At 35.0% G+C, this 16,539-nt stretch overlaps 1 protein-coding gene across 1 annotated transcript; it reads left to right on the plus strand.

Annotated features, from left to right (window-relative positions):
- Positions 1-194: 194 nt before the first annotated feature.
- Positions 195-9,483, plus strand: LOC117628533 (CSC1-like protein At1g32090). The gene is made up of 11 exons (XM_034361010.1): positions 195-691; positions 2,082-2,234; positions 3,013-3,148; positions 3,680-3,781; positions 3,909-4,028; positions 4,197-4,277; positions 4,548-4,888; positions 5,863-6,108; positions 6,492-6,816; positions 7,216-7,449; positions 8,939-9,483. The coding sequence occupies exons 1-11, from the start codon at positions 378-380 to the stop codon at positions 9,284-9,286; spliced, it is 2,400 nt and encodes a 799-aa protein (XP_034216901.1). The 5' UTR covers positions 195-377; the 3' UTR covers positions 9,287-9,483.
- The last annotated feature ends 7,056 nt before the right edge of the window (positions 9,484-16,539 follow it).

Below are 16,539 nucleotides of genomic sequence, written 5' to 3' on the forward strand. Positions count from 1 at the left end.
TTATATGCAAGTAAACTTAAGGGAATCTATGAATGAAAATCATTTCCATTATTTGTAAGTAAAAAGTCTTCTTTCGTCAAAAAAAAACAAAAAGGCAAAAACGGCAAAAGTGTTTTTGAGAAGAATATAAATTGTTGTTTTGCGACATAAACATCCACCTTTTTAAGGCTCCTTAACAGATCACGAGACGCATTTGCAAACCCACTCTCATACAATAAAATATTGTACAAAAGTGAAGTGATTATATTCTTTTCCCTCTTTCTTCCTCTATCTTCCAGTCCAGTCTGTTACTTCACCTTCACTTTTCTTCCTCCACTTTCCTCCTTATCTTCTCTCTCTCTCCAAATTCTAGCTGATTCTTCGTCTGGGTTTCTTCCATGGCAACTCTGAGTGATATTGGGGTCTCAGCATTGATCAATATACTGAGTGCCATAGCTTTCCTTTTGGCCTTTGCTTTTCTTAGAATTCAACCTGTCAATGACAGGGTCTATTTTCCCAAATGGTACATTAATGGCTCCAGGAGCAGCCCAAGGGGCTCTGGCAACTTTGTGGGCAAGTTTGTAAATCTCAACTTCAAGACTTACCTCACTTTTTTGAATTGGATGCCTCAGGCCATGAAAATGAGTGAGTCTGAGATTATCAACCATGCTGGCCTTGACTCTGCTGTTTTTCTCAGAATTTACATTCTCGGGTAACTTCACTTTTTCCCTTGAATTTCAATTTTTCAACTTTTATTTATTTATTTGGGTTCTTGGTTTGCTTGTTTTGTTAGAAAGTTTTGGAATTTTAAGTGATATTATTACATGGGTTTTGTTTGAGTTGTTTTAAATAAATTTTAGGTGAAATTGCCGGTCACTGCTAAGTTTGACTTGGACGAGAATTTTTTATTTTTATTTTTGTATTTCTGTTCCCCTGTTGTTTTCATATAATCATCATTTTCCCTTCTTTTTGCTGTTAATATTACATGATTTTGACTCTGGGTGTTCTTTGTTTCTAGCGAAAATATCTACGGGATGGAAAATAAATACTTTTTGACTCTTTTGGTTAGAGTTATATATATTTTTCTCTGGATTAAAAGAATACAGAAATTGGACTTGAAAAACTTGAATTTCCCATTCTGTTCTTAGGAATTATGCACATGGTAGGCTCAATTTTTTATTTAGAATTAATTAATTGTTTGCCATGATAATCTATGGGTTACAATATTTCGCCTTCAACATTAGTTGGTCTTCACATTAGACTACTATTTTTTATTTTAAAAACTTCGGAATGTAAATCTGTGTGTGTTTATTTGTGCGGATTGGCTTTCAGTGTCACTTGTGTTAGCATCCAGACTCACAAAATTTGTATTGTTCAAACAATTCCATTTTGTCTTTCAAATAAAAAAGTATTCTAAAGCCTCATTTGTTAATTCTGTGAGCAATTCTATCTCTCGATGCTTTAGTAGTTTTTCGACTTCAGAGAATATACTTGGTGTTGACTTTTTGCCTTTTCAGCTTTGTTTAAGCCAACTTAGACTTAATTGAACCATCAAATGAGCAAACATATACCAATATGTTTCAATAGAACTGCATTTCATAATCTATCCTGGTACTTTGGAGGTGTAAGCACATCTTTATAAGACTTGCTAGTTTCTAGTTGCTACTTGTCCATTGATAGCTTGCTCAGTGTTTGAATGCTAAACTATGCAGTGTTGACAAGCCACTATATAAACTCAATGCAGACGCGATGTGTTTTGTTTGTCGTACAGTATAATTGTTTTCTAAGAACTACTTTCACTACTCTATTAAGCTCTCTTTGGAATAACTGTCATTACATTGTAATAAGGCTCGGTCCTTTTAAACTTTTGGTCCAAACTGCTGAGTAAAAATAACTCAATCCATAAGTTCATCCACACACACCCTTGAATAATCCTAAAAAAGCATTCTATTTTGCTCCATCCATATGACCCAAAACACTGCCTGATCCTGCAACCCCAAAGAGTTCTTATTATTATTATTCGTTTAAATATATATATATGTATATATATTTATTATCGATACATAACTGAACCTTTTTTTTTTCCAACCTTGTACTTGTAGCTTGAAGATTTTTGTTCCAATGGCAGTCCTAGCACTCCTTATTCTCATTCCAGTCAATGTATCAAGTGGAACATTATTTTTCCTAAGGAAAGAATTAGTTTTGAGTGACATTGATAAGCTCTCTATATCAAATGTGCGCCCTAAATCCATAAGGTAACTCTCTAACTCTTTTACACTTTTACAAATATTCAGGCTTGATAACTGATTAACGTATGAGGAGCAGTATTGACTTCTCTTTAATCTTCTCTTAAATTATGCATAAAAAAGATGACATTCTTGATATTAATGAGTAAATGAAGGTCAAAATAACACCATTGTTATGACTCACCTTTTTATTTTTTCATGTTCAACCCATACGTCCAGTAATTATTTACTTACTGATGATAGCACATAGATGAGAAGAATATTGTTGTGCCTGGATTATTATATTGAATTTAACATTAAAACATGCCTAAAATTCCTTTCGGTTGGATAGTTCTTTGTTTATTTGGACAGTTGAAGTTGTGATTCTATTAATCCAGTAAAAATAGATTGACCCACTAATATAATAGGAGCGATATTAATTCTAGTTTCACCAACCATAAGTTATTCCAAGTATTTGTTAAATAAGCAAGTACTAGAGTGTTTTCTAGTCAAGGGATTTCATTATTATACATATCATCCATGGGTGTACTGTGACACATGTAAAATCAATAAAAAAAGAAAAAGAAAAAAAGAAAGAAAGAGTAATAGTTCAAGACAATAATTTCAAGCATATTTAGGGGGGGAAGGGGGGAGAATTAGAATTGTATCTTGAAATTAAAGATCTGGTATCTGCCACTATATTTTTGTTTTTGTTTTGTTTTGTTTATTTTAATCATTTGCAGTTGTATTCAATTTTATCATATACGAATGCAGATTTTACTTAAGAATTGAAATCTATAAATTTCAGGTTTTTTTTCCACATAGGATTGGAATACTTGTTCACACTCTGGACTTGTTACATGTTATACAAGGAGTATGACTATGTAGCATCAATGAGGTTACAATTCTTAGCTTCTCAACGCAGGCGTGCAGAACAGTTCACAGTGAGTAAAATCATCAATTACCGCATAATTGTGTAAACCACTAAGCATGTTTTTCGTTGAGGAGGAACAGTCACCTTCTTTCAGTTTGCTTGCATTTCTACCTCCTTAGAGTGTGGTTCTATTTCTAGGGGTGATTAGGTGCTTGTATGAATCTTTATGATCTTCAGTCATAAATTTACGGAGTGCAACCTGCATGACTATATGTGTTGCTGTTCCTGATCCCTGCTTTGCCCTCAGAGACTCCATCTCAGGAAATTATTTTACATAAATACTGCTGCTACTTAGAAAAATATAGTCTGAACTTTTTCAGGATCTAAAATCCTTTTTCTCACATGATTCATATTCTGATCAAGTTCTTGTACCGACAATAAAAATATTGATTGTGGTAATGTTTTATTTTATTGTAATTCTTTCTTATTTGACAGTTTGATCAGGTAAAGTGAATATATTCTTAACTTTTTGTTTGAAATCTCTTTATACTTCAAGGTTAATGCTATAATTTTCACCTTCTATTTCTTTTATTTCTTTCAGGTAGTGGTTAGGAGTATACCACACGTCTCTGGTCGCTCAGTATCAGATACTGTGGACCACTTCTTTCAAAAGAACCACCCGAATAATTATCTTTGTCACCAGGTACTAAAAATTTTCTGTTCGTGGGTAAATAAGCTCACTAGTAAGGAGTTTGATTGCTGAACAATATATACAATACCTGGAAGTATTTTCTTTGGTTTTTATTTGTAATTGACTTTTATTCATTCAGGCAGTGTACAATGCAAACAAATTTGCCAAACTTGCAAGAAAGCGAGATAGGCTCCAAAATTGGCTAGACTATAACCTCCTCAAGTTCGAAAGGCATCCAGACAAAAAACCAACTACCAAGGTAGTGTTTTCATATGTACTTAAATTGAGCAAACATTTCAAATTTAATCATTAATGATATTGTTTGACATTAGCAGACAATAAATGTATGTGGCATGTACTTATTTAACAGTTTGAGTGCAATTCTTCATCTTGGATGCTGATCATTTAACACTCTTTGAATTTTCAGAAAGGATTTTTGGGGCTTTGGGGTGAAAGCGTTGATTCCATCGAGTACTACAAACAACAGATAAAGCAATTTGATAAAATAGTAAGTTATGATTAAAATTGATAATCTTGTACTTTTTATTTTATAAGCTACCATTTTTCAGTTTTCTTTATCTATCTTCTTTAGGGTGGGGCATTTCTTCTTTTGGGTTAGGTTTTGCTGTGTAGTGGGATCTATATTTTCATTTGGATTACCTCTCTCTCTCTCTCTCTCTCTCTCTCTCTCTCTCTCTCATAAATATATATATATATATATATATATAAATGCATGAATTAATGGGCATTATATTCCATTCTTGTGTTGTATGTTTAGATGACACTGGAACAACAAAAGATTCTCAAAGACCCCAAGTCTATTTTGCCGGTTGCTTTTGTATCTTTTGATTCACGCTGGGGTGCGGCTGTTTGTGCACAGACACAGCAGAGCAAGAATCCCACTCTATGGTTGACAAATTGGGCCCCAGAACCCAGGGATGTTTATTGGCGTAACTTGGCTATACCTTTTGTTTCTTTAAGCATCCGAAAACTTGTAATAACGCTTTCAGTGTTTGCTTTGGTGTTCTTCTACATGATACCCATAGCCTTTGTGCAATCGCTTGCAAATTTAGAAGGCCTGGAAAGAGTTGCTCCTTTTCTCAGGCCGGTTATAGAATTGTAAGTAAACCTACCTTATTATAAGGTTTGTTGGATAGTATTGTTAAATAACATTTACCATAGTACTTAAACTAATTTGCTTTATGTTTCATGCCAGCTAGTTCTTCTTTCCATCAAGTCCCAAGGTCTTATATATTCATTATATTGAGAAACTTGTAATATTGCTGTTTGCTTGCTTCTAGAAAGGTCGCTCCTCTTCAATAAAGGATGATAGAATTATAATAAACCTTACCATAATTTGTATTTTTTAATAGAACGATTGAATAATATGTACATAGATCTCGTCTCTTTGGTTTCTTTACTTTTATATATGACAATTGTTCATCTTGCCATAGAGTCCTTAAAGTTCATCATCCTTTTTTAACCAATGAGCTCAGATGAACTATAAAACAATATTATTTCCATACCTGCTTGCTTTCTTAATACATTAAAATCTGATGCTTATGCTTTTTGGTAGTTTCATCATTATTGAATAAACGCAAGAGCATATTCCTCTCTCTCTCTCTCTCTCTCTCTCTCTCTCTCAGATAATACTTTTGCATTCAAATGTTTCTCATTAATTATGTAAAAACCGAAAATTCTGTAAATAATTACTTTCACGTCTTTGATTATTCTAATAATTCATGGTAAAAGCATTTTCTTGTACTTATTTACGTGGCATTTACAATCAAATTAGTCCTTGTTTCATTGAAACTTCAAGTATTTGCTTCAACTTAGAGATACTATTGTTATTTTGTATTTGTACAACCTTCTGAGTGGACATCTTTTCCATCGCATCTGTATTTGCATGAAGTTATAATACAACTTGGTTTTTTTATAAGAAAAAAGAGGCTTGACCTCTGTGACATGGCTTTTGACCCTTTCATATGTCCTCCAGCAGCTGCGATTGATGGTTTATTTTGTTTTGTTATGTCATATGGTTTTCAAATATTTGGTTCTTACTTACCAATAATTAATGTAATTATTTTTCACAGGAAATTCATCAAGTCATTTCTACAGGGCTTTCTTCCTGGCCTTGCCCTCAAGATATTTTTGTACATTCTCCCAACTGTATTAATGATCATGTCGAAAATTGAGGGGCATATAGCATTATCAACCCTTGAACGGAAAACAGCAGCAAAATACTATTACTTCATGTTAGTCAACGTATTCTTGGGAAGCATAGTGACTGGAACAGCTTTTCAGCAACTGCATGCTTTCCTTCACCAATCTCCTACCCAGTAATATTCCATCTCTATCTGGTCTCTATGTTTGATATTAGAAAATGGAATTTGACAATACAAAAGGCTCCAAACATCCATGATTATCATGCTCACTTTTTTTCATGCTTTCAAGTGAATTTCTTGTACTGTCAATAACTAATCTTATATTTCTGTATGTTGTAAATGATAAATCCCTCTAATTACAACTACTGCTGATAAAAATCCATCCACTGAAATCCTTGTATTAACCAAAAGCTAATCTTGAACATAGACCAAATTCTAATCATTAATATTTGTAAAAATATTTTTACTAAATATTATCAATACCAGAAATATATCTCACTTTCTATAGAGCTTGATAAACATGCACTTTTAATGAACCTTGTTTTTATTTTCAATAGGATTCCAAGAACCATTGGAGTTTCTATACCAACGAAGGCTACCTTCTTTATTACATATATAATGGTTGATGGGTGGGCTGCAGTTGCTGGTGAGATTCTCCGTTTAAAACCATTAGTTATATTTCATCTGAAGAACATGTTTTTGGTAAAAACGGAAAGAGATAGAGTGAAGGCAATGGACCCTGGGAGTGTGGATTTTCCAGAGACTCTCCCGAGTCTTCAACTTTACTTCCTTCTGGGTATTGTGTACGCTGTGGTTACCCCAATCCTGCTTCCTTTCATACTAGTCTTCTTTGCCCTTGCATACTTAGTCTACCGTCATCAGGTCAGTTTACTAATTACATTTTGCATATGTCTTGAAGAACATTTGGAAACTCAAGTATAATAATGCATTAACATAAGATAAAAGGGCCAAAGGATGACTTTGCATCGTGTCCCTAAATTCAGAAGCAACTGGTTGTAAACTTGTCATGGCTAATCCAAGATTAAAAAAAAAAAAAATTCAATTTTCATCTCAATCTAAATGAAATAAAAATATCAATAAATTGAGATTTTTATTTTTATTTCTATTTTTACAAATAGCACTAGTGGTTGCGGATATGGTGAACACGGAAAGAAAAGCCATTAGATGTCTATGAAACTTCCTCTTGGATCACAACTGTAACAATTGTATATTTGGTCTTATTAGTTTCTCTATGTAATCTGTTCTCTATTTCTCCTGCAGATAATCAATGTGTACAATCAACACTATGAAAGTGCTGCTGCATTTTGGCCACAGGTCCATAGCCGCATTATAGCAAGCTTAGTGATATCTCAACTACTTTTGATGGGTTTGCTAAGCACAAAAAAGGCTGCTAATTCAACTCCATTTCTTGTTGTTCTACCCATATTAACATTATCATTCCACAAGTACTGCAAGTATCGTTTTGAACCTGCATTCAGAGAGTACCCACTTGAGGTAATCTTGGGACTTTTAATCAATTTTTTGATCCATTGCATTCAATTTTTTAAAGTAATGTACTCATGTTTCCAAACTTTCCACTGTCATACATTTGGAGTTGCATGTTGAAAAGGTTGTTTTCCCCAACACTTGGTTTATACAGTTCCTGGCTACTATTCCCACCCACCTGTCTTATTTTCCCACCCACCTTATTTTCTCACTGCCCACAAAATTTTATAAGATATGAATAACACCCTTCCTACCCCTCATTATTAACTTAATACCCCAAAATAATGACTTAATCACCCACCAATTAAACAATCTTCCCTCACCAAATTGTCATCCCATGCACTCACTCATCTCTTATCTCCATTTATTTTTCTTTCATAAACCCTCATTCTATTAGCTCACCAAAGCTTAAACATTTATACCAGTTGGTTGCTACCCATCCTACAAGCTTATTCCCTTTCTTTCCCATTCATCAAAACGTATGACTATTCTATGTATTGTTTTCTTAAATTCTGTTATCTGTCCAATCATAAGTTTCTTTCTATTCAAATACTTTTTTAAGATAGCGATTTTGTGGTTCCTAGAGGTATTTTACAAAATTGTAAACTTATCATTAATATTCTATTAAAATATCGGCGGGATAAGCAGCACTGTTTCCTAAAATGAATCAGAAGAAGTGAGAACTTGTTTACACATTGGAATGGATTCCATTGAAAGTTGTGATGAAGATGCCTACTAGCACCACATTTTGGCATATCCTAAATTGAACCTTAAGCACAGTTAGCTTGAGTAATTACATTTGGCTACCTACTTACCAGTTTTCGATAGAAATTGATTCTAATATGTGTTAGATGGGGATTTGAAATAGGTCCTTTCATGTTAACGAATAAAATATCCCTTTGTGACAAATTGGCTTCATATTACAGAATGGGCCTTTGGTAAGTTGATTTAACATTTCTGTAACAATTTAAAGGTATTTATATCTTGGAGGGCCTTGTATCATTTCAAACTGGTTAACTGCTAACATGGATTGGCTTTCTACATACTCTACTAGTCTCTATTCTTGGATGTTAGCAAAAGGTTAACCAAAGTCAATGTAACCAATCTACACAATACAAGGTACTGTATGGTTGAAGCTTTTGCTGATACAGTCGAGGTTCTCTTTATATTCCTCAGTCTAATCAATTCTTCAGTGTTAGGCAATGGAAAATGCCCTAATTTTATAATTTCTACAGTCTCCGTTGGTTATTTGTTTGTGTGACCAAGTCAGATGTTTGCAATGCACTTTATGGTCGAAGCTATGACTTATTTAATCAAGGTCCCTTCTGATGTGCGTAAGTTGAATTGATATTGTTAGTGTACCATTCTTGTGCTGGATCTGTATGCTATGAGCTACAAACTTTCTTAGAGGTCATTTGACTGTAATACAACTTCACAGGAGCATGTAATTTTTCTCTTCAAATTTCTGATGGAAATTATTTCCTTGTTACTTCCTCAGGAAGCAATGGCAAAAGACACAATGGAGCGAACTGCGGAACCTGACCTAAATTTGAAGTCATACTTGGCCGACGCCTACTTGCACCCCATTTTCCGGTCATTCGAGGAACAGGAGTTGGTTGAAGTCAGAATAGACAAGCATCAAACTCATGCTGCCACTCCCATAACAAGCGAACTCAGTTCCCCCTCTCCGCCCCATTACGTCCATCAGACACCTCCGTCTCCTCCCCAGTATGCCCATTATCAATCATCTCCACCCCAATACGTCTATAATTCAAACTCTCCTCCCAGTTATGAGTATCATTCAACCTACCCACCACATTATGCCTATTACAACGAAGAACCTTGACCATTAACTTGCTAGTATGCTTACAAGACCTCTAACCATGATATCTAGCTTATTTTCTAGTTACTTGATGTTTTCCGTTGAGTTCTCAGGTGCCTTATAAATGTAATTATTGTTTCATTAATGCAAGTGTAGTTGCCGTGTGAAAATATTCTGAATCTGATTTTTGGCAGAATAGAAAGAAATATTTCAAAGATGCAGAGGTTTTGTATAAGTGCCTTTCTATGGTCCCAGAAGATCGGGATCATGTGGATGAGTGTGTGATACGCGGGCCATACCATCGAAGAGTGTCACACTCTGCGACCTTTCTTACCCTTCAGGATCATAATAATCCTTATGCCTAAGTCATCCAAATTTGCACTCCCAAGTAATGTTGCAACACCCTTGCACAGAAGATTCCATTATAGATACAGTCCAGCTCGATTCCATTATAGATAGAGTCCAGCTCGTCTTTGTATTACCCAACTGAAATTGAAATCCTTTACTTTCAGCTGATTAATTCTGGAAGAATTGGCAAGCGACGCTCCATTTCCTCTCTCTGTGGTCAGTGAATCCGATCTTTCTCAGAAGATGAAAGCTGTAATTTATAAAACAAGCTCCTCGTCTAAAGAAGAGCTGAAAAAGAAAATTCTTCAATTATTGGACTTGGATGGTGAAACCATGACTTCAGCATCTTCTTAACAACAGATGGAAGAAGATCCCTTTGCCAAAGAGGACGACTGTTTTGGAATGTGTTCGCCGTAAAGTAATCACTTTAACCTGTTTACTACTACTTTTAATAGCTTTTGTCACATGAGGTGGTTTGATACCAACCATTAGGCAAATTTTAGATTATATAACATCAGTCCTGATCTCTTGGACCCTTGTAGTCCAAGAGATTTATGGTCACTCACCGTTGGATGTAAATTCAACGGTTGACTTGAATCGGGTAATAATCATTTATGTCATATTACATTTATATATATCATTTTGAACCATTGGATTAATATCTAACGGTGGGTGACCACAATCTCTTGGACTCCTGTGGTCCAAGAGATCGGGACTGTATATAACATATTGTTATATATATATATATACAGTCCCGATCTCTTGGACCACAGGAGTCCAAGAGATTGTGGTCACCCACCGTTGGATATTAATCTAATGGTTCAAAATGATATATATAAATGCAATATGACATAAATGATTATTACCCGATTCAAGTCATAAATGAGTGAACCGTTGAATTTACATCCAACAGCGAGTGACCATAAATCTCTTGGACTACAGGGGTCCAAGAGATCAGGACTGTATATATATATATATATATATATATATATATATTTTAAGGGTAAATTACTCAAATGGTCCTCAAATTTATACCTGATTTATATTTTGGTTCCTTAACTAAATTATTCGTGCAAATTGTCCATCAACTCTATATTATTCGCTCTAGTGGTCCTACCGTCTAATTTTCTATTAGATTTAACCTAATTTTAGTGTAAATAATGACCAATTTGCCCTCATATGTAATAGAAATATTGACAGAATGTAACGGTAGGACTAATGGAGCGAATAATATAGAGTTGATGGACCATTTGAACGAATAATTTAATTGAGGGACCAAAATTTAAATCGAGTATAAGTTTGAGGACCATTTGAGTAATTTACCCTAAAAACAAAATAATCAGAGAATGAAAAGTACCACAGAATATTGGGAGTATAATTATATTTGCTCTTCTGGTGTTTACACTGACATAATTCTCTCAGATAGAACTCACTAACACTCAGATTTCAATCTCTCGTATTTCATCTCACTCTTCCTTTCTTCTCTTCCTTTCTTTCCTCTCTTCTCCGTTGGTGTGTTTTGCTAAGCAATGGGAAGCGTATTTATAGGTAAATTGGATGGCTTCCAACATCATCATTAACCTTTTTTTAATATTATTTCATTCTTTTCTTTATGTGGGCTCCACCATTTTCTTTACAACACTCCCCCTTGAAGACCACAATGTATGAAATATGTCTCATTAAAAACCTTGCCAATAAAATCCAATGGGACAAAAAACTGGTCGAAGGGAAAAATAGTACATAACCATGTGTAGCATAAAATTATGTGTACATTGACATATGTGTGACACTACCTCGTTAAAACCTTGCCAGGAAAAATCAGTGGGATAAAAACTTGGATGAAGGAAAATGAGTACATTGTGTGAAGATCTTTATTGACAACACTCTCCCCCTAATGCTTGGCAAAATATCTTTTAAGCCATACTGTTGATCATCTTTCTGAATGTCATAGTTGACATTGCTTCTGTGAGTCAATCTTGTAATATTGTTGGATGCTCCCCGTGAAGAATATCTCTCCCTGATATCTTCATGACTATCCTTCTAGAGGGAAGATCTTTCGGACTGAGTGAATGATGTAGCCATCAACATTTCATGTACTTGAGTAAGCAAATATATTTTCAGTAAGCTATCTCTATGTAATTCATGGAAATTTCCATAGTCCGCGAATCAAACAAAACCTGGACTATTTGTAAGTTTAGTTGAAAAGAACGTACCCGTATATGATTTTATGTCGAGATAGCATCAAATATGTCTCAATAATCCCAAAGTGGTGGTGATGGAGTTGAGCTCCATCTGAAAAATATAATGTATGGTCTAGTATACTTCCAGAAAATCATTTAAGTGTCTAACGAATAATCCACATGAAAGTGCTTCAATACTTTCTTAGTATAAACAAGAATCTCGTTGCATAATGCTTGCTCTTTAGGCCGAGACAAATATTTCTTGAACTCTTTAGGAGTTTTGACCAAGTATTAATTCTTCTGTACGTGAGTAGGGCAAGCACGGGTCACAAGAAAACCTGGCTCCGATACCAAGTCAAACAAAGTAGGGCAAATATTCAGTAATGCTCATATTTGCTCATATTATTATTCTTCCCCAACATGGAGGTATTTATATAAGTACAAGATGTGTTAACCCTAAATAAAATAGGAGATATATCTAAATTACAATAGGAAATAAATTTCTATTACAGTAGGACTAAATAATAATTGGTAAGTAACCAAAATTCTAACTAAATAAGGAACCAAAATTCTAACTAAATAAGGACTCGCCAACATATTCAAGGGATAATAAGACGGGTTTTAAGATCACGCCATCATTTTTATTACGATAATATGTGTTACAACGTGATGGGTAATGAAATTACACTACCATAAAATAACAGGATGGGGTATAAAACCGCATCATTCTAAATTACAGTACGAAAAAATAAATTAAATAAACATGGATGAAGCAACATAAAAATTGTGATAATACAAAAAAAAAAAACAAACAAACAAACAAACAAACAAAAAACAAAAAAGTTTGCATGTTGCCATAGTAGTAAAGTGAGAGGAGACAGAGAAATAACCACATAGTGTTGAGCTGGGAAAATTTAGAAGTAAAGAGGAGAGACTATCGTACTGATAACGTATTATAAAAATAAACTAATCAGAGTATGAAAAGTACCATTGAATATTGGGAGTAGAATTGTATTAGTTCTTGTGATGTTTACACTGACAGAATTTCCTCTCAGATAGAACTCACTCTCTTTTGTTTCCTCTCACTCTTCCTTTCTTCTCTTCCTTTCTTTCATCTCTTCTCTTTTTGGTGTGTTTTGCTAAGCAATGGGAAGCCTATTTATAGGCAAATTGGATGGCTTCCAATATCATCATTAAGCTTTTTGAATATTATTTCTTTTTTTTTTTATTTATGTGAGTTCCACCACTTTCTTTACAACATCCAAGTTGTTTTTTCCTCTCCCGTTTGGTTCATGGGAAAGGAGACTTGGGAATGAGAAATTAATTGTTTTCCCATGTTTGGTAAGTCTAAGTATAGGAAATCGTTGTCTGGCTCATGGAAAAGGAGAGGGGAAAGTGAAGCCATCCTCCCAACATGGGTTTTGTTTTCCCTCCTCATGAGAAAGTTTGGGAAAATGAGCTAACATTAAATACATTTTTTAATGACCATTTTATCCCCATTAACAATTTAGAATTACAATATCTCATTAAATGCATTTTTTTATTTGATTTAATATGGGTATAATTAAAAATTTATACAAACTTTGTTTTCCATTCCTACTCAAAACAAACATGGGAAAGGAAAAAGATGGATATTTTCCGGTTACTTTCCGGGCATTGCCAAACGGGGAATGACATAGGAAATGATTTTCCCTTAAATTCATTCAATGAACCAAACGGGGCCCAAATTTCTTTATTGGCTCTCCCAGAAAAATGTACATAAGCTTTCAAATTGTCAGGAGTAACCAAATTACACAAATATGGGGTTCAAATAGAAACATTTTTTCAACCAAAAAGAAATAGAAACACCTTTTTTTACTCAGATTTAGGTATATAAAATTTTAGCTTATTATCACAAAACGTCCCTAACGTTTACGAAACTATCAGATTGCATCCTTAATGTTTTTTTGTGTCATTCGTGGTCCTCAAGGTTAGTATGTGTGATCACAAATGGTCCTTGCTGTTAGGTTCCGTTAAAAACTCCGTTAGTTTGCTGACGTGACATATACATATATCACAAAACATCCCTGAGATTCACACACCTATCACAAATGGTCCCTACGAAATTTTTTAATTTTTTAATTTAAAATTCATAAAATTATTGTTTTCTTTTAAAATTATATGAATTTTAAATTTTTTTAAAATATATATTATATTTAAAATACATGTGACACTATATTATTGTAGATGTGGGCTCCATATGTATGCCACATCAACAAACTAATGGAGTTTTTAAAAAATAATTTAAAATTCATAAAATTTAAAAATGAAAAAACTAAGGGTTTAGGGTTCATAAATGGTCATCAAGATTAAAATCCTTCCATAAATGGTTTTTTCATTTATAAATAATTTTTAAAAGAAAACCAAAATTGAGTAAATTACTCAAATGATTCTCAAACTTATACCCGATTTATATTTTGGTCCCTAAATTAAATTATTAGTCCCAATGGTACATAAACTCTATTTTAATCGCCCATTTGATCCAACCGTTACATTCTGTCAATATTTCCATTAAATGTGAGTGCAAATTGGTCATTTCGTCCATCAACTCTCTCTCTCTCTCTCTCTTTCTTCTTCTTCTTTTTCTTCTTTTTCTTCTTCTTCTTCCTCCTCCCAATTTGACGACTGGGTTTCTTCTTCTTCTTCTTCGTCAGATTTCTTCTTCTTCTTCGTCTTCCCAATCTGACAGCTGGGTAGCATGGCGCATCAACCTCTCTCCACCAAGATGGTTGGGCAGTTTGTATTTGCAAACATTGTCCCATAAATGATCAAATTATTGTCCCATAAATGATCAAATTATTGTCCCATAAATGATCAAATTGTCCAAACAAACCCACGTGACTCTGATTGCCAACAACATTAACGTCTCACCACAATTTCCATGCTATCAAAATCAAACACCCAGACTTCCCCAACACCCATCTACAGCTCCATTCGATTTTCTGCATCAAATCGGCCCAACCCAATAGTTCATCTGTGACGATGGTGGAGACCTTACCACTCGGGTGGTTCCACCACCAAAGGCTGGACTTGAAGCGCTGGTTCTCGACCTTCCTGTCCTTGCACAAAACCCTATTCACTGTGCTTTGGATCGGGGCATTTGCATCAATTTTTGTGTGGCAAAGGAATATTGTAGATGGGTTTTCAATATTTAAGCGAGTTCCAGTGAGAGCCATGCCAAAACTGAGACATGTGGCTTTCAATTTGATTGATTTTGGGGCAGTGGGTGATGGGGTTACTTTGAACACTAAGGCCTTCGAGAAGGCTGTGTTGGCTTTTTCCAAGCTGGGCAAAAAAGGCAGTGGTCAACCTAATGTGCTCCTAGGCGCTGGCTTACAGCGCCCTTTAATCTCACTAATCACATGACTCTATTTCTTGCTAAAGATGCTGAGATTCTTGGGAGAATGGGAGGAGAAATCGCAGAATGAAAGAGGATGGGGGGGTGAGTTCTGGGTCCATTCTTAGGATTATAATTTTTTTTTCTCCTTTTCTTTAATTTTTTCTAATTTTGTATTTATTTTAACCCTATTTTTATTTGTCAATTATGAAAAGTCATATTTACCCTAAAATTTGGTTAAATCTAATAGAAAATTAAACAGTTGGATCAAATGGGAAATTAAACTAGAGTTTATGTACTATTTGGACTAATAATTTGATTTAGGGACCAAAGTGTAAATTGGGTATAAGTTTGAGGACCATTTGTAAGAACCCAAACCAAAATATCTAAAAATTAAGATTTCTTTATTCTAACCAAAAGACGATTTTGCCCTCGCATATTTTAATGGGGGAAAATTTGACTTTTTGATCGGAAAAGAATTTGAGAATTCACCTTGCGCTATTGCGTAGAGCACGGAGAAACGAGTCTGTAGACACGGAGTAGACCCAAATCGGAGTTCTAACGAAGAAAATACGATCAAAATATCGCGAAGGGCAAAAATGTAATTTGGAAAAGTCAGATTTTTATCTCCCTCTCTCCCTTCTCTCTCCTCTCTCTCTCTCCTCCCGTCGCGCACAGGCCGTGCGCCCTCCCCACTTCCGATCAACACCGCGGCAGCCACAGGGCACGGCGACCGTCGCCACCGGTGCCGTTCGACTCGCCTCGCTGCCGCCTTCCTCCCTTGGCCCGTCGCCGACCCCAGCTCGCCGGGATTTGGCCGGAAACTGGTGTTTTTTGCCAGATTTTCATCCAAACTTCCACTCAATCGTTCTCCCTCATTTCGCCACCAAATCTTTCGAGTGAGGCACCAGGAGTCCAACTAACCCACAGGAGGGACCTTCGAAGGGTTCAGCTAGCTTGGACCAGCAATGAGTGGACTTTTCTTTCTTAAAAAGATTTTATAATTATATTTTATAATTGATCTTGAATAAGTGATATAATATGAATGTTATTGTGAGATATTTTTTATTTTTATAAGAATTTAGTTGGATAAACAGATTTGAGATTTTTGATACAGAAATTAGTATTTTAGCTCAGAATTACCAGAGTTCAGAGGATATCAGATTTTATCAGAGATAGTTATTTTAAACCACCATGTACCCCACTCTCTATTTGGTGATTACCAGAGTTGGACCGATGTCGGCGGACATTCGGTCCGATTTCAGTTAGTCAGTGCACTTGACTTCGCCTCACGAGTTCCGGGGACGCTCAGACCGTGAGTGCCAGGATTTGCGGCTCGGCAGACTTGGTGTCCCGAGACCTGCCAGGATTGC

This window comes from Prunus dulcis, chromosome 5 (genome assembly GCF_902201215.1).
Source record: "Prunus dulcis chromosome 5, ALMONDv2, whole genome shotgun sequence".
In the NCBI taxonomy this organism is placed as follows: domain Eukaryota; kingdom Viridiplantae; phylum Streptophyta; class Magnoliopsida; order Rosales; family Rosaceae; genus Prunus; species Prunus dulcis.

What these genes read in the sequence shown, in the direction of transcription:
- LOC117628533 (XM_034361010.1), top strand. Translation starts at nt 378, where the DNA reads ATGGCAACTCTGAGTGATATTGGGGTCTCAGCATTGATCAATATACTG. An exon ending in ACTTAGTCTACCGTCATCAG is followed by an intron (nt 6,817 to 7,215) that starts GTCAGTTTACTA and finishes TTTCTCCTGCAG; the next exon opens with ATAATCAATGTGTACAATCA. An exon ending in TCAGAGAGTACCCACTTGAG is followed by an intron (nt 7,450 to 8,938) that starts GTAATCTTGGGA and finishes TTACTTCCTCAG; the next exon opens with GAAGCAATGGCAAAAGACAC.